General features: G+C 39.0%; 1 protein-coding gene across 1 annotated transcript in view; it reads left to right on the top strand.

Annotated features, from left to right (window-relative positions):
• Window positions 1–19,503, top strand: part of DHRSX (dehydrogenase/reductase X-linked) — a gene marked incomplete at its 5' end in the record, with an annotated part of 135,058 nt that overhangs the window by 89,311 nt on the left and 26,244 nt on the right. Inside the window, one exon of the mRNA XM_026071523.1 lies at window positions 11,389–11,596. Within this exon, the coding sequence (XP_025927308.1) occupies window positions 11,389–11,596 (208 nt within the window). The remainder of the gene's footprint in view (window positions 1–11,388; window positions 11,597–19,503) is intronic.

Consider the following 19,503-nt stretch of genomic DNA (forward strand, 5'->3'; position numbering starts at 1 on the left):
GGGAGTATGGGTTTTTGTTTGTATTATATCATTTAAACGGCTGTCCCACAATGACTTTTATTGTATATTATGATTCTATTTACAAGATAAATCACACTCCCTCAACAGGACCAAATGCTAACTACTGCATGCTGCTAATTTCAGTTAAAGTGTCCTTCCTGCAACATGCTTCCAAGCTTTTCTCTGTATAGTTAGATGATTATGTATTCACAGGTATAAATATTCAAATGCTTACTGCATCTACATAATGATATTTTAATGTTTCTTTGCAGGTTTTTTTTTTTTTTTTTTGTATAAATGCAAAAGGATTTGCTGATTTGCAACATGATCCCTTCCTTTTGCAGCAATTAGTGATAATTGCAAAAATTAACTCTGCTGGCCTGGAAAATTAGTGTTCTGGTTAAGGCACAGATCTCAAATATTAAGAATTAATTAAAAAAAAAAAACAAGTGGGCTATTATATCAGAAGACCACTTCTCTCATCAGTCCAAAAATGGGATTTAAGTTCGCTAGTGTGTGTCTTTTCTCTGCTGTAGGCTGCAGGTGAACCCCATCCATTCCTGCAAAACAAAATGAAGATATGTTTACGTCAAAATATCAACTTTGGAAAGTTTTAATTTTAAATTTATTGGTGTGCTTTCATTCTATCTAGTCAAAATACTTTTAGGTTCATTGCTGTTCTGAAGAACAATAACAGTGTGACACCACTACCACAAAGATAATGTCAGAATTTAATGTATTCCGGGAAATTATGTATAGCTATTTTGTGGGTCACAATGTTAAATTCCTTCCTGTGTAAAAGGAATTGATGGTCTTAATAATATGTTCTTAATAACAGTTAATTATTTAATAGGATAAAGTGTTTCTGAGCAAGTTCAAAAATGCAACGTGTTTGGAGGTATTTGATATATGCATGTTTCTGCTACTCAACCTCTCCCTCCTCAGTGGGTTGAATGGTTAAAATCAGCTCTCTGTAGCATAAAAGACAATGGATCTCATACACATGCTATTTTCTGAAATGGCAAGACATTTCAATGATAATTTGAAAGTTAAGGTACTGCGCTAGTCTAAGAGAGAAGGCAAAAGGGACTTGCAGAGAATATGGAACAGAGATAGATTGTCGCCCTTGAGAGGTGAAGGTTAGTTTAACATCTCCCTGTGAGCAGAAAGACTCATTAAGGCTAAGTGAACCTTAAAAGCTTGGGAGTTCAAGTTCTGAGAGCTTATTCAAATTCTTTTACCATGTCCTCTCAATTGCTCTGGCTCCCACCATCCTCACAATACCTTTTCAGCAGTGTTGTCCTTTGAGCTGTGTAGTGTATCTGGGGAAAGCTAGCACAGTTGCCTGTAAATCCCCAGAATAACATGTTAGGAGACACAGTCAAAATGATCAGCTTGCCTTCAGCACATCTCTGGATTCAGCAATGCTATTGCTCCTGGTTCTTTGCAACCAAACAGCCCTGATGCTGCCAAGTGCATTAAGGATGAGAAGCTGTAGTGGAGGGACTCAAAGGCAGATTTCTGCCTCTGTGATTAAAAGTGGTAGCTCTTAACCTCCTCTTTGCTCCACAACCTAAACCTTTCCTTACAGGAAAGTAAAACTTGTTCTGTTCAAAAGACCAGAAATAGGTCTTTTGACTAAACAGAGTTTTCTGTAAAAATTGTGTTTTCTCTGAAAAAAAAAAATTCTAAATAAAATAAGTCATTGTAAAACTACAATATTTTAGCCTACAGTAGTTTTTGTACTGCCAAAATATCTTACAACAGTTGTAGCTTCATTGCTCCATTTCATCTGCTCTCATTATGTATAAGGTGCTGCAGTTGACCTGCATTTCTTATGATGGGAAACAGGGACCAGTTGTACACCACATTATTTTAGCTTCCCAAGCAGGATAGAGACTGAAGTGCCCTGTGGATCACTGCAGCTTTCTGAGAGGTCCAAGAGCTTTTAATCATGATGCTAGCTGTAATATGGCACCACAGAAATGTCCAAATTAAAATATTCTAATTTTTGCATGAAATATTTTGGTTCTCAGCTCAAAGTGTTTTTTCAGTATCTGAATTTCCACCAAAAGTCAATCAGTCTGCCAGCCTAGGTGCATCTTTTAATTATTTTTTCCAGAGGTCTCTGGCTAACCTATTTTTATACACCTCTGTACTGGACTGATTAAAGAGGTTTGTCCAGCTTTATACTGGAATAACAGTGAGTTGAGCTGCATGCCTGTGTGGGAGGGACGGGGTGAACAGGTGTGATGGAGGCGATGGAGGAGGAGGAGGAGGGCGAAATGGTCCCTGCGCCAGCCTGTGTCAGCCTAAGCTGCCGAGGAGCTGCCCAAGAAGTGGGGCCACTGAGCAAGCCCTGAAGAGGCAGCGAAGCTTTATGACTGTATGTTGGTTTTTCAGAGTTTGGTCACAAAACTTCTTGTTAGTGTGTCCTGGACTGCCTGTGTGACTTCATTTCTGGTGTGTTATGTAAGKGGAAGAGATCTCATGTACTCTTCACCGAGATCTCATGGGCTCTGGCCCCAAGCCTTGCCCCTCCCTAGGAAATACTTGCTTTTCCATTACCAATAATTCACAGCCCTGTTTACGGTGTTCCAGGGTGACATAATTTGGGGAAATTTAAAAACCAGCTCTAAGGTTGGATGGTGGAGAAAGTGATTGATGTCACTGTCTCTTATGGTAGTTTAAAATAACCAGTTTGTAATGCTGGTTACAGACCACTGTGAGCCACAGTTGGTTATTAGTTTCTTGCAGCTTGAAGAGAATTTTTCTCTAGCAAATATAGTTTAAGGGCAAACCAAAATGATGCAGTGAAAAAAGGCCACAACCTAACAACCCTCAGATAAAGGAGAGAAGCATTTTACTGGATTGCTTTTACTGTTTGCTAAAGTTTGCTTGTTTAGGTTCCTGAAGTAAAACACCCTCCTTTACAGGCTATTTTCATATGTTCATTTACATCCCATATTTTTTCTGACAGTGGCTGAAGGCCTCTAGCAACATACAGCCTCACATAAACTAAGGCCTTTCCCGTTGCATCTGGACAATCAGTCATTTCATGGGTGCAGAGAACTTACAAATTTGAATCTCTCCTGTACCTGTTGACATTTCAGCTGTTTTTCTTCTTTAACCTAGCTGTCTTCCAACAGAGGGGGAAGACTTTCCATGACTATTTTTAGGAAACAGGTTACTCGTTTATTAGCTTGTTCCTTCTCTTAATTCAGTTCCTGGGATTTAGTAAGTTTTCTGTTTGAAGCTGTGATCTTCTTATCCTAAGTATGTAAGGAAACACTGAAAAAGCAGAAGTTGCTAGATTGCTTTAACAAACAAAAACTGATGTTTAAAATTAATTTTGGGTGTCAAAGTTGATAATCTTCTGTTGCTTCTGTGGACAGAGAGTGATGGCACAGGGCTTTCCACACAGTATTTACAGACATCTGGGAGGAAAAAGGATTTTGTAGTCTTTGTGCACATTCAAGCCRTATTTCCCCTGGTCAGACAGACCAGTCCTTCAGTGTGTTGAACATTTACACCTGTAAAACACATTCAGTTCTTCTTCAAGTCTAAGGCAGTGTAGTAGGTTGGCCCATCGCGAAATGAAAACTTACATTATTTTCCCATAGACCAACTAATTTCACATAGTCTACTGAAAATCCGCTCATTACATTTGGTGACTAGGCTGGATTTGACATGGCAACATTTTCTTATGCATGAACAGGCTCTACAGTTCCCTTTCAGTCCCAGAAAGAAAAGCCCAGAATCTGCAGCAGCTCTGCAAACACTAAGCCAATTTTAGGATGATTTTATCAAAATGGAAATAAGATTTTGGATTGTTCAAGTTATTACTGGGCCATTTTATGTCCGTATTCCTATGGAAGAGAAGAAGAAACTATAAAAAAGACTTCTTGCTTCTTTGAACTTAAAAGCTCTGTTGTAGGAGGGTTAGGAAGCTTTCTACACAAGTGGGTGGAGAGTGCCTCAGAGCTCTTCTTGATTTAATCCAAGAGATAACCTGAAAAGATGTGTGTCAATCTTCAATTACATGAGGTCCAGATCATCCAAGAGATAATATGAAAAGATATGGGAGTTAAGTTTCCCCCTTGACTCAAAAGGGTCGTGAGGACACAGAACGTAGGTCTCAGAGCCTTGATCTCCTTCTGGCTGCAGCTATGCAAAACCTTGCTTGCTTGTTTTTATTTATGTATTTATTTGTTTGATGGAGATTTTTAATTGAGTGAAGGGATACCATTATACTCAAATGCCACTTCAAATATTAAAAAGTACTTAACGCTGCATGATATAAACCTACTGTAGAAAAATGGTACCTCAGAAGAATCAGTTTATATCATTCTCTATAAAGAGATGTATTTCCTGGGAAAATGGAATTACAGTAATTACAACTTGATCTAGTCAACAATAGTTGACCACAAATAAAAAACATTTAAAATTAACACAGACAGAAAAGTTAGACTGTTTTTTAGGCTATTGGTTCTGCTCAGACTTTGAGAAGACCAGTCTTTGCATCCATGTTTCATATATTTGAGAATTTGCATTCAGCACACAGCAATGGAGCCACACACGTCAAGGCAATCAGTAGAGCAGAAGAAGGGCTCTTGACATCTCACCTACATACATTAGGAGAAGGGATTGGCCATAGGTAAATGATGCGTTCATTCCATCAGGATGGCAGTAATGCCCATCATGACAAGCCCCTGCTGATTTTACCTTTTAGAAGTGTTTTTAATAATATGGTCCTTCCAGGTTCCTTAACTAGCTCGTCTAAAGACAGTAAGTTAATTTTTGTTCACTCTGCATTTTCTACATGCTATAAGCAAGGGGCTAGTCACTGAATGCCATGCATTTATGCAGCAAAGTGCTGAATGTTGGGGAGCAATGGCTTTTTGAGAAAAGGAGCAGCTTCCAGCTCATGGTTCTTACTGAACTCTGGGTGAAGCCCAAGCTTCACTGACTTGCTGAGAAGTGAGCTACTACTAATAGACCATCAGCAGCATTTTGCCTCTTAGAGAGAGCATCTCCCAGCTCTGAGCTTTTACCCTTATGCTTATCCTCTAATTTGGGGAAGAAATATACTATCTTGTCACTTTTTGAAAGATTTCAGACCAAGCCCAGTTTTGGCCAGTTGTGTGTGAGCAGTGTGTGGAGTGGCTCACTGCAGGGAGAAGGAGAGGCTCTGAGATGTGGTTAGTCTCAGGCATTATTTTGTCTGTGGGTCAGCACAATACACCCAGCCAGGCTGGTTGGAAAAGTGCAGTCTGTCTCCGGCTGTTCAAGTAATCCTGTAGCTGCCAATACATGAAGTGTTTGCTTTTCAGCTTGTGTAGAACCACTAATTTAATTTTCAGTCTAGTATCCTTCCTTTCCAGTGTGCCCATCACAGGCTTATGAGGGCACTTCAGGAGTCACTACTACCTGAGTGGTTATTGGTTCAAAATAACTGTGGCCTGTGTATTTGAGTTCAAATGCATGGGCATATGTTAAGGCTGCCTTTACTTTTATATGTATAAATATTTATAAATATATAAACACTTTTTTTAAAAAAAGCTACATATGAAGTAAATGCACAAAGTATACATGAAGAAGTAATTAGCTAGTAATTGGTCAGGGGACACCCAAAATACCCAGGCATGTATGTGAAATGAGTAACTATACAGTAGGCTATAGCAGTAGTTGCAATTGTTGACAGGACAACTACAGTACAAAATGCAGCTGTAACACAGTCTAGTAGATCTGTTAACTACTTAGATTTTGGATCTGTTTTACTAATGCATATACTTATTTCTTTCAATTAGCAAGACTTATTCTTCAGTGGCAATATGCATATTCTGATTTCTCCAACTGTCTTTTCTCCACTTCTGTACTTTCTTTTTTTCATATTGATGGAAAAATCACAATAGATGAGACTTTGCAAATGTGTACACAGGATAAATATTTGTAGTACAGGCAGGAAATTTACATAAATCTAATAAGCAATATTTAGAACTCAGGCTTCAGTTTATCATAAAAAGGGAGAAAAAAAAGCTTATGAGAACCAGAAAAGATGTATCTATATTCTGCAATATATTTCTGTAGCTGCTTTAAAACAAACTGCAAAATCTATCCGAAATCTTGAAAAGCCTTGCATTGTACTCCCTAGAGAAAGAAAATTTAAGACTATGAAAGCTTTGTGGGTGTTTAATAATAGTCTTTATATTCTTGACTAAGCAATGGTGATGATGTATTGCAAGATTAATACATAAATCATGAAGAAACTTAAGTTGTTTTAATACAGCAAGTCTGTGTTTTGCTTAATTCACTGATTCATCCTAAGGCAGGTATTGAAATTGTGTGTGGCCTTTCATTAGAAACCCCAGCATGTCACCTATATTTTGCATCACTTCTCTTTTAATGGAACGCACGGCAATCTGGTTATTCTGCAGTTTGATCTTAGTGCACTCTACCCTCCAGCCAGATTAACGCACTGGAAATTGGGGACTGTGATGACTGGTGAGGAGAAGATGACATGTACAAGACAAGTGCAGTGTAAAAGAGGCTTGTGTCAGAAAAACAGTACTACTAGCACCAGCCAGGTTAAATATAGCTGTATATTGCTCAGCACAGTCACATGGCTTCTGAACCTTTTCTTTCAAGATGTGGTGGGGAAGGGCAAGGGTGGTATTATTGCACCCTTCCTCCAGTCAGTGTGTATGAGCTTCCTTCCACATGTGTGTGTAAGGCAAAAAGCAACCGTTGGTGAAAAAGAAAAAACAGACTGCAGTGTAAGAGTCTGTACACGGCAGATGTAGAGAAAATGGGCTGTGCTGATCAGCAATTTTGACTCACCCATTACTCAGTGGGTCCCTTGAGCTGATTTAATGTTGTTGCCTAAGCCTGATACCATTGGACTAAGATGGGAGACCTCTACAGAATACAGAGCAACTAAAGCCAGCCAAAAAAAGAAACCAGACTAAAAGTGGTAGTCATGGGAAGTGGTAAACAAGGATCCAGTTTTCAAACTTGGATAACATCTGAGTCCATGCTTAAACACCTAATTAGCCACTGCAGGCTCCAGTTTGAAAATTGTCTTCTCATTACTTTGTACAAATACATTGCCCCAGCATGCCAGGGAGACTGCTGCTGGAGACAGCACCATGGAGATGAGCTGTAAAATCAGCTTCTGGAGGAAGCTGCTTGGGAAAAGGAAAAAAAAAAAAAAATCACCAAACCGCAAGGCATTCACTCCAAAATTGAATACTTATTTATTTTGTTTTGGAAAAAATACAAAATAATCCCTTTCTCTTCTCATCCCTAATTTTTGCAGTGAAAATTCAAACTTGCCAATCTATGTTGGAAAAAAAATCTTAAAATGAAAATAGTAGTTTCTGCTAGAAGTTATTCATACAGAAAATGCATAACCTGCCTTATCCTGATCCTTTATTCATCAAGATAGAATCAATGAAAGGTTCATTTTAAAAGAAGAAGAAGGTATTGTATATTCCTGCTTTCTTGGCTGGATTTCAAAACAACTAATTAAATTCTGTCTGCTTTAACTCCTCCTATAGTTTCCATTTAGTGAGCTATGAGTTGTCCTATTTCTTCTGCATCGACAGGGCCAAATGCTCTAGGGGACCATCCCCCCACGGGAGACTCCTTTCCGTGGTAGGAAGAGTGATCACTGTGGTCCACAGAGAGCCCCACTCAAATGAGTGGATGGGCATGAGCTTCTCCAGTTGATCGTCAGCCACACCACTCTTTCCCACTGGACTTCTTCCCACCAAATCCATGCTCGCTGCCTCCCCTGCTCCACTTTTGCCAGCTGCTGACTATGCAGTGGTCTGCCATGCTCGTAACATGTGCTGTCTGGCTTAGCTAGAGCTTGGGTGGCAGTATTTATTATGATGGAACCTGGGCCGTTGATCACCTGTATCTCCTGGCTTTCTGGCTGACCTGCCAGCATGTGTATATACCATCTGGCTGGCGGCTGTAAGTCTTTTGCCTGGCCCCCCAATTAGGAGGCACAGTTCCTCTGACTGAGAGCTTGCATTGCTGTGAGGCATTGATAGCCTGAGTCCTCAGGAGGCCACACGTCGCAGGTGCCCCTCATATGCTGCTGTGCCAATGAAGTTGGCTGGCAAGCTGCTTGCAGGCTGTACTTTGTTTAGCCTGTTATATACATGCTCATTTTAAAAGGCTTTTAGAGTCTTCAGAAAAGGAAAGGGATGTGGAAATGTGTAATGTTGCCAATGTTACTACTTTATTTAACGTAGTTTCATTTCAGTTTCATTCAGTGCCGAAAATATATAGAAAGAGCATAGAGAGCCAAGAGAAAGACTAGATCTAGGTGCATAGGCTTTGAAGCCAGGTCATTCCATGTACAGGAATACAAGTATGTGCATGGGAGATGCAGTTATGGTACAGGAGCATATGTGAAGGAGAGGAGGCATTTTTCTAATTCATAAACTCAAGACTAGATGTAATGAAACTAAGTAACCAATGTTGTGTTGTTTTGTTTTGTTTTTTTTTCCCAGTGTGTAATTTAAATAGCATGAACCTAATAAGACTGGGCCTCACAAATTAGACAGTGGTTCCACTAAGATACTCATCAATTCTGTGTCACAGATTATTCCTCTGTTTTATATAGTCCAGAGATATCAGATTCCTGAAAAACAAAAATCATATGCACACAAAAAGTGGAAAGAGTGCAGGTACTCAGCATGGGGATGCTGTCAAGTGTCTGCTCTGTGTACCAAGTTTTACATCCTTCATCTCTATAGTATACTATTGAAGTCTGATTCCCTGCTGCCTTGGAAATCATTTGCATCTCCGCATTGTGATATAAAAGGCTTCCACACTGATTGGATGGCTTTTTATATCTTCTAAGCACTCATGTTTTCCTGACATAGATATACATGCAAAGTACAAGGCTTTTGAGGATCCGGTCCTTGTAGTTCATGTTTCATTGCCATAAGGTAAGTCGAAACAGCACTCACAGCATGTGGGAATGGGGAGTCATGGGGAGCTTTCACCGTCTTACGTGGATCCTGAGGGTTATTGAAGGCCATACTAGACCCAGACAGAACAAGTTAGAGTAGTCCCTAACCCTGCTTCTCTGTGAACTACTTGCCAGACAAGATCATTGTAATTCAATACAGTAAGTCTTGTCCCGTGCCCTAGCTTATGTTCTCCCCTGATGGGGGAATGGTGGCACTGTTGGAGAAATGCCAGGACACACCAGGCTGTTGAAGGCTGCTTTAGATAAGTGCTTCCCATGGGTAGCGTTAGATCTGCCTTGCATTGCTGCACAGGGGAAGCTAGTAGCGGCTGGGGATCTGGCCCTTCCAGTTAAAAGGGTCGAAATCTGCACGAAGCATACAGTGACATTTTGAGTGTTTCAGATGAGGATATGGACATTACTGAATTTAAAATATAACCGTAATTCCCCGACTAATGCCAAGTCACTTTTATAGTCATGCAGCGATTGTTCTTTATTTTTAAAATAGCCTATTTTACCCTGAGGCGCAGGTGATATCTTTATGATGATGGAGCTATGTTATCCGGCATGTAACAGCTCAGGCCATCGGTTGGTGTGAAGGCTTTTTATGATCTGCTGTCCTTTTTTATTCTTTCTCAAATTATATAATGCTTTCATTGYGTATTTGTTTGTGTTTCTCTTGAAGAAGAATAGATCAGAAAAAAGAAAAGAGATGAACTGGAGATTTAACGCTGTTGTCTTTTACTTCCTGTAGCTGAGCTGTAAGATATACCATGTGTCTCCAAGTTTCTGAGTCCATTCAGATAATGCTAACAGTTAAATTGCTTCAGTATCTTTAAACCTCTGCAGAGAACCAGCCTGTTTGGTAGCATCCAAGGGTTTCTATGGTGAAGCGTACAGAATATTATAAATTAGAAATTGAATGAAAATGAGAATATGAAAAGAATTCTGACAAATATTTGCTGTTTGGTCTCTGTGTAATAAAACCTTGCATGTAATAATAACCACAGAAAACTCAGGGCAGGCTTTTCTGCAGAATAGGAACATCCTCAGCTTTGACATTTGTTGTGCTAAGGATGAAGCTGTAGTCTGCTGCTGTCACAGCGGCAGGACAGCAAACAGAGGGAAGGCGAGAGCTGGGAAAGAGAGATCTTCCCCCAGGTGGGTGCTCCYCTATCTTGCTCTGCCAGCAGTAGCTGCTGCCCTGCAGGCTCTAACCCCAGTCTCCATAGCAGCAGCAGCAAGCAGCACATCTCCCCAGGCTCCGGCATGGGCAAAAGAGGATGYGGATCATCACTGCTTTGCTGCCCCCAGGAGTCTGTTGCTCCAGACACCTGCCTGCTTTGCCTATGAGCTGCCCATAATACTAGGAATTACCTCTGGTTCTGCTAAGCACAAAAAAGTTTAAATGAAAGGCCTGTAGTAATAACAACAGTGAACTGGCCTGGAATAGGAATTTGTGGAAGTGATGCTGAGGCCGATGTCAGGATGAGCATTTTACGTGACATATCTGCTAATTTGCCCAGAACTAGCCTGCTTATTTAAAAAATAGAGCTGCTTGCCTGAAGTTGATCACAACTAATCAGCAGTTCCTAAAAAGTTTGACTCAAAAGAAAGGCAGATTCAGCACCCAGATTGAGAGAGGTGCATGGGAGTCTCTAGAGGTAATGATTTGCCTTAACTCTCAGCATTTGTGTATTTGTGTATATCAGCACTGTAACTTCTGTTTGGCATAGGCCCAGCCCAGCCAGCTTTCTCTGTTCAAAGAGTTGTACATGACGTAACTGTGGTTATGCTTACACCATATGCAGCCACTCTCCTTGTCCCATGTTTTTATCCCTCTCCTTAGCTGTGTGTAATCTGGTGTGTCATTGGGGCAGGTGCAATGGTTGCCTTACTCATCTGTAGTGTGTCCAACACAAAGGAGCCTTAATCAGAAACTAGTAGGTTCTGCTGCGATACAGATAGTAATAACCAGGAGTAGTGTGATCACCACGTTTACTGGGTGGGAGGGGGATTATGTATGTGTGAGAAGAAGGTCATGAGGAAGGGGAGACTGTTTTGGGGAGATGATACCACCTAGGAGATGATATGCTGGAGCTTGGTTCTTCAGCATAGCCAGTTAAAATAGTTTGACATAGAGATTCTGTTAGGTACCATGGAATTTTATTTATTTATTTTTTCTGTACATCAGGCATTGTATCTGATGGAATGATCACCAGAACTACAGCAAACAACACACCTGCTAGTGATAAGCTGTTTCTTGTGACTACTCAGTGTACAGTTGTGTGTTTGCTGGATATTGCAGAAAATGCAGTACATTTGATGTTTGTGCAATGCTGTTTTCCTTCTGATTATTTTTATGTGCATGTCCCTCTCTCTTTCTCTTTCTTATACAGATGTTCGTATTCATCCCATGGAGCCTATGCCCAAAGCAAACTTGCCCTTGTGTTATTTACCTATCAACTACAGCATCTTCTGACTGCAAATGGAAGCCATGTGACTGCTAATGTAGTAGACCCTGGAGTAGTGAATACCGAGCTCTACAAGCATGTCTTTTGGGTTGTAAAAATGGTCAAATGGATGACAGCCTGGCTACTTTTCAAGGTATGCAGCTTTTTAAACTATTTTGTTGCCATGTTACTACATTGCGAGAGCTGTAATCAGCACAGAGCTGAAGGTGTGTCAGAGTTTATCATAATGTATTGTGTTTATTCCATTTTTCTGGGCTGATGAAACAAAAAAAATTGTTAAAAACAGCCCTCGCCCAGAACATTTATTTTAAATGGACTCACAGTAAGAGGAGGGAATTCCTGTCACTTTATCTACGGCTGAAAAAGTAGATGCCCATGCATTAATTATCTGCCTAATCTATTTACATTTGTTTGTGCGTGCATGCTGGTAGAACTGCATTCTAACAAGGAGCCAGCATATGCAAAGTGTTCCTAGGAAATTTCTTTTACGTCCTGTTAATGAGAAGTAGACATGACCTGGCATTGTCTACGTGTATGCAACACGTTGAAGAGAAGAGGGCAAAGGATAGAAGGAAGCCGTACAAATGAAAAAATTATTGATGGGACATAGCCCAAACTGCAGGCTGTGCAGATCCAAATACACGTAATGTGGGCCAATTTTCATTTAGGTCTTTCAACTGAATACATACTTGTAATGATACATTATCTTTTATTATCCATGCCTGGTCTACATTAGAAAATTTTAAGCTGTGTAATAAAACTGATCTAAAACTGGGGCAAACCCAGTTAAAGTTAACTTCAATAACATTTTGCAGTGGTGTAAGTAGATCGATCTGAAATCAGTTTAGCAGCACAGGTGCAATGTTCTAATGTGAATCCTTTGAAGGATTCATTCTGAGAAGACGCACTACTTATAACTCTTTCAGAAGGCRGTTTTGGATTAAATGAATGGAATCTGATTCCATTAGAGAAAATTAAATGCCCTAATTAAAATGAAGTATTTTAGATCAAGGGGCATGTCCTACAAAGCAAATTAATTTTAAATTTTGATATGGAAATATCACTAGCTTTAATTTTAGAAATTAATCTGGAGGCTGGAAGAGTGACTGTAAAATAAGATGCAAACAAATAAACCCATATTTAAAAAATTTAATAGTATCTTCCAAGTACACCTTGAATATTGCAATAAAATTGTAATAGGAATGCTTATAATGTGAAATGCATCCTTAAAGAGGGTGCATACAGCTTTGCCAGAATGTATATATGAAATTTGTTTTGCCTCTTGTGATTGCCGTTTTAAATGCCAGTCTGTGGTGGTGTTTTTTAATTGGACTCATTTTGCTGACATAACAGTTTCATATAGATATTTAGGTAGTACTAAGTATTTCCATCACAGCCACAAGATTCTGACACAGATTCTATGTCTGAGGGTGAAAACTGATTCTCTTGCTGCTTGTAGCACTCAATCCCATTCAGTTTTATTGGTGTGCCAAGGGAAACATTTCTGTATTATACTGACCATGTTTAGGAAGTAAATGGGATGTCACTGAACACACATAAAATGAGTATGGATTTATCACAAGAGGGAGTCAAATATTTACAGTTGTAATAGCAATGCTGCCTATAGTCCCTGATCATTTCTTAGTCTTTGTATGAGATAACAGTCTAAAGGAATATTGCCTTTCAATGGCTAAAGGATGCTGACCTACATGGAAATGCTATGTGTATACTGCCTTCAAAGCAAAAGCATCAACTGGGTGTTTGCTTTTTGAGTCTGAATATACTCAGAATGCTTCAGTTCTTGAGGTTGAGATTTTCCCATTTTATGTAACACCTGAGGTGTTTTTCCTGTAAGCCAAAGAAGAGGGAGAGAGAAAGCTTTACCAATCTTCCCACCCTCTTTGAGACTTCTGAGTTACAACACTGAGTCCTGCTCTTTTCTTATGGTTTAATGTGCATGGTATCTTTATATATTTGGGGCTTGGTTTTGCCTTCCTTTCTCACATTCAGAAGCACATATATTTGTCCTTTTCTGCTTCAGTAGAACTGCATCACAAAGTGCTGTTTAGTTCCATGACAAGATCATGTTAAAAGCCTATCTGGTAATTTAGATAGTATATCTAGTACTATAGTATCTAGTATTCTAGCCTTTGCAAAAGGCATTCGGTGGTCTTGTGTTGATCTCATACACTAGGGTAGATTTCCCCTGAGAAAAGTATGAAAGTAAGGGTAGAAATATTCCATTCTCTGATAATATTGGCCTATAGCTGATATTATGGATTTCTTCTCCCCTGGAATTTCATTCCTGCATACACATATATGAATCTTCCTTCTAGGATTATAGCAATAACACAGTGAAAATGAGGTGATTGCACTCTAATCATATTTACTCAACTAACTTTTATCATTCTGAAGTATTCCAAAGTGGTTTGTAAATGCATACAGGAAATTGCTTCACCCACTGCAGCCTGGCACTCACGATGGTAAACACAGCCCAGAAAGCACCAGTGAGGAAGTGTATCATGGATTTATCATGTCACATTCTCTCAAGAGAGAGTCAACATTTTGTTTGATTTAATTCCAAATTATTGTGGCAGTGCCTCCACTACCTTTAAATCTATTTCTGTCAACACTTTGTTGCCTACTACATTCAAGTCAAATACTTCTAGGAGACACAGTGTGGCCCCAGCTCTCACTAGATTATTCATTTTTGAGGTTGCTCAGTGTGTCAGACAAGACTGTCAGCTCAACAATGGCTGCCTCAGAGCTGCCTCAAGGTACGTAGAGACTTAATACTTAAGCAAACAGACAAACCTCAGTTTTGTAAATAGGCTATGATATGCAAATGTAATTTACTCAAATTATTAACAGCTTGAGTTTCTTAGAACTGTGAAATATTGTCTTCTCCTTTTTGTAAACAGCTCAGAAAAATCTCTGCTCATTCAGTTATTTTTTTTTCCAACAAACTGCAGTGAGAGGGACCACTGTAGCAATATGATAGGCCAAGCTAAACAATCTGGTGACAGCCACAAAAATTGCTAAACTAGTGTCCTCCTATAGAAATGATGTTCCATTCTTTTTCAGGAAAGTTATTGTCTGCTGTGAAACTCATTCTTTAAATTTACATTTTGCAAACATTTTCTCTGCATTTTTAACAAATGGGGATAGCACCTCTCACAGCCAAGAGATAAATTATGTTTATTCTTCAAAAAATAAATTGATTTCTACCCCTGTGACTTCTCAGTAAATAAAAGCTGACGAGCTGTCACAATTCCCTGTAGGGTGCAGTAAGATAAGTTTTCCCTTAGGATTTTTTAACATGAAGTGGTCTTCTTTTTGAAGAAATACACTCCAAACCAGTAAACAATATCTAATTAATAAGAAAATAATAGCCTAAAAAGACATTCACCAGGCATCAAATTGAAATTAAGCCAACTGTGCAGCACACCAATTTTAATGATGGGTACTGTCCAAACTGAAAACTGGGAAGGTACCCTTTCCCTCTCCAGTATTTCCGCTTCTGCTACAAATACTGGATATTCTTAAGCCAGAGGGCCTACGCTTGTCATACATTTAAAATGCCTAAAAGCAAAAAAATGCTGACTCCCCCATAATGTCCAATAGCAGGAACTGTTCTACTACTTATGACTTCATGATGCAGTGGAAGGAGAAACACCTTCCTTGCTTCCCATAGAGCAATGTTTTAAATTTCCAGAGAAACTTCTTTATGACACACTTGGCTAGTGCATCATTATGAAGTATAGTGTATTCAATCCTTTCAGCTGCCTCAGATCAGCTGTATTTAGGAAGGCATTGTAGAAGGAAGCTGAGGAAGACTGTGCATCAGATCTTGTCTCAGCTGTTATTTACAAAGACCTAATGACATATAAGTAATTATTGACTGACAAGCTGAAAATAAGCAAAAGGATTAGTGATCCCACCAGCCTGTAAAAGTGAAGGGAAAGGCAGAATCGGGAACACAGCCTAGAAATCAGCCAGTATGAACTAGCTCATTTCTTTCTTCTGTCAAAATAAGCCTAACTTTAGTGTAATTTTCCTAAAACATTTTTAAAGAAATACTTTAAATCTGTAAACGCTGCTGGAAAACAATATCAAAAGACCTGGATTCATCATTCATACCAGAAGACATAGTCATACAGGTCTTATTGCAGCATTTCTTATTCAAACTGTCCCTTTGGCACTGTGAATGTAGAAAATTCATTTTGTCCTCCTCCCTGAGGTGTCAGAAGACAAACACATCACCACGCAATAACACCAGCTGTACAGAACTAGAATAATTAAATTCTACAGCTGAAAGTAACAATTCATCGGCATCAACATCTATAGTCCATGTGAGTGTGTGGTCCTCACATAAAGCTAGTCTGGAATTTTCTAATGGAATAGAAACTTCTTGCAGAAACATGTCATTTGCAGTTAATTTTTATGAGAGGCTTTTCAGATCAAAAATGGGATTCTGGTCAAAGTCGGGGAGAAATAAACAGTCCCACTATCTCTCCTCTTCAAACTGGTCCCTTTTTTGCACACATTAGTACAGGGATTTAAGCTTCAGGCTTTTACATTCCAGATTCYAATCAGAGCCATAGGGCTTATTGTTTTCTTTTTTCATCTAATAAATATTAGATTATTTCTGCAACCATAGAATAATTCTAATGGGAAGGATGGAGAGATCCACCTAAGAAAGATAATGAGCAATGTACCTTTGAATTCTTAAATCCTAGTGATCTGGGCACTTTTCTTAGATGTGGATCCCTGGACTTGGCTAGGCATTCAGTTACTGCTGTTATGGAGTGTGCAGCTGCAGTTTGGCTGCTTTATTTATTCTACCTGCTAAATAAGAAGGTTTAGGAGCATGGAATGATTTGTGTCTTTCCTAATCAGGATTAAACCTTTCTAAAGTAGACTGACTCAAAGGGCACACCTGTATAGCAGTTAGCTCTGGTCTCCACCACAACTGTGGTTTCCTAGTGGTCCCGAGACATTGCTATTTTTGTGTGTGTTTTCTCAGGTCAAAGTAGCTGAAATATTTATTAAAAGGGTCATGTTTCAGGTTGCTGAAAGGTGTTTTGATGGCAGGAAAGCGAAGGATTTGTGTTGCATGCCCAAGCGTATGGGATGGTGTACAAAGGTGTGCAGAGCTGGTGGGATTGTGTTGGAGAGCTTCAGAGGGAGTCAAGGCTGTTGAAGTGTTTTTATAACACTTATTTGGAGCAGCTGCTGGAGTGATCTATCCCAAAACCACACCCAGGCTTCAGCTTGGAGGAAGCTAGTTGGAACAGACCAAAACAGAACCATGGAGCAAGCTAAAAATCAAGCAGTGTGCACAGTCAGAAATCTATCTATCTATCTCATGCCCTGTCCCACAGTTCTAGTGGCTCAGTTAGAAAATGAAGAAGATCCTTTTTTTCCTAACAGTGGGGAAATGGAAAGACTATTGCATCTTTAGAAAGTGTTCACACAGAACATTTCCATGTCTTACTCTTCCTACAGGATTGACTCTTCTTAACCTGGAAAGTGGACTAAAGAAACACAAGATAAACCTACAACTTTGCACTATGTAAAAGCTTTTGGAATGAAAATTTTGGAATGGTACATAATTTAAATTTTATAATAGAATTTCATTAGCAGGTCAGAAGCATACTGAAGAAAGGTATTTGCGTTGTGTACGAAGGTGTTTATTCCTACGCTTCTGTGTGATAGTGGATTGTTCATTTTACTTCATAACTTAGGCAGATTCTTTCATCATATCTGAAAAGAATCCTTTTGTGTCTGAAGGGATAAAAAAAAGTTCTCTGTATTGATGTAATGGGAGATAGTAAGTGAACAGTTAAGAAATTGTGAAAACATATGAGCCTAACTAGTGTTAGCACATCAGCAAATGTCATCTTGTAATCTGTAACTATTTTCATATTAAGAATCCAGACTTAGTTAAGAAAGATATAGTCCATCAACAGCAACAGCAATTTATTCCTTGCTAATTTTTCTTGGTAGTATTTTCCTGTGTACTTAGTTAATATGTTTGTATGTTAATCTATTCTCAGTCATACTTTTATTTGAAAATGGAACAAGCATAAAATAGAAAGATAATTTGTTGTGTACCAAGTACACGTCAAGGACTTCATACTGATTCCTATCAGCTAAAAAGAAGCAAAMCACAATGCCTGTAATGTAGAGATCTCAAAAAAGAGGCTGAAAGGTTGGAAAATTAGAGATAATGTTGGAATTTCAGCTAGACCAGGTTAGCTTTTCACTTTTCAAACCATAGTCTTTATAGTTTGGGGCTATTGACCCCATAAATCTCAATGTACACATGCTCAGCGCTACTGAAATTCTTCCTTACATGACTAAGAAGTTTTACCTCAATCACAATGTAGTTAAAATTTCACTTTATTTCTATCAGATAATGCAGTGGTGTTTGAAACTTGAATCCACTGGCAGCAGAATACAAGGTAGCTACTCATCTTTCTCATCAGAGTATCGCTTAAATACCTCTTTGAGAGAGAAAGAAAAAGAGAGAGAAAGAGAGAGAAAGAAAGAAAGAGAACCACCCCAGCCTCCACTGAAATGAAACATTCAGCAAGGGTAGGAACAAGAACAGGAACAAAGTAGTTACAGGCAGTTTCTCTCTTCCAAATGGAAGAGCTGTAACACTGAGTTAAGCAGAAAGCCCACTGGCTTCTCATGGAAAATCCTGCTACTGATATTGTGGGCGAGGAGCAGTTCGGAATTAGATCACTGAAGTAAAGTGATGCAGAGGAGGAGGCTGTGGGAGTGCATATTCATACACACATGGAGAGTTTGCCACCAGGTGTGGTATGCATTATAGACAAATTAATATTTGACTGGGGATGACCTCCCTAAATTCCATATTGTTTTGCTACTTGTGAGTAATGCATCCATAACAAAACAATGCTGATAAAATTTATATTGCAGAGCCCTGTCACCTTAAACCCTTACTTAATACAAACAAATTATTTTTCAGGGTGTTTTGGAGGTTTACAGGGATGCCATTCTCCTGTCTATGAAAGTGACACTTGTTTATTCACTAGTAATCCAAAGACACTGTAAAACCTTTCAATGTCATGCAAGGAAATATTTGTATGAATGAAACTGGCAAAATTTTTTATGTTTATCCTGAGATTTCAAAAATTGGCAGAAAATGCCAGGTTCTTCCAAAAAGTTAAGGAATCCCCTTTTCCAGTGATCCAAGGCATCTATCCATGGAAGCCACATCTTGCAGACCATGGAGTTGATAAATGTGTGCAGTATGAATGCTCACATCAGAGTTGTTCACTCAGTGATCTCCATACAGTCAATTAAGGGTCGCTTCTAGTACTGAATCTATCTCATCCTAAACTACATATCTACTATTGCCCAGATGAATCAAGTCCTTCAAGTGCCTACTTTACCCCCATGAACTGCAAAGGGGTCCTCTGATGACTAGCTCAGCTGTAGACATCTGTGTGGTGGAGAGATAAAGTTATTTAAGATGAATCCCATCCCAAGATACTGGGCATTAGGGTTGTGTTATTTTAAAAAAACAGAGACACTAGCCCAGAACTGAAGATAGTTTGTTTTGGCCTTTTCACAGAATAGAGTAGGAACTGAAAAGGTGTGTTCACTTAYCTGGGAAAGAAATAATCTGATATGAAGTTGATTTTTTCAGATAGCCACTCTTAGTGTTCAGAATATCAGACATTTTCCCATATCAGCAGGAAATGTATTCATGGGCAGATTCAGGTGAGGTAATCCAAGCTGCTTATGAAATGTATTTCCCATATATGTTTACAATCCATTGTGTGCCTCCATTATTTATCACATAGATATTGCGATGCATTTAAATTGCTATTTATGTATACTCCCTGTATGTATTTACAATAGTGTAATATATGTGACAAGAGAGAGGTAAGTGGGAAGCCATGGAAAGAAAATGCCATAAACTGTTTGAGAAAAAAAATGGAAATAGCAAATACATTTGTAAAATAACAGGATCATTCAGTCTGCGACTTTTGAAAATGTGAA

Source organism: Apteryx rowi, unplaced genomic scaffold (assembly GCF_003343035.1).
Source record: "Apteryx rowi isolate R43461 unplaced genomic scaffold, aptRow1 scaffold_327, whole genome shotgun sequence".
In the NCBI taxonomy this organism is placed as follows: domain Eukaryota; kingdom Metazoa; phylum Chordata; class Aves; order Apterygiformes; family Apterygidae; genus Apteryx; species Apteryx rowi.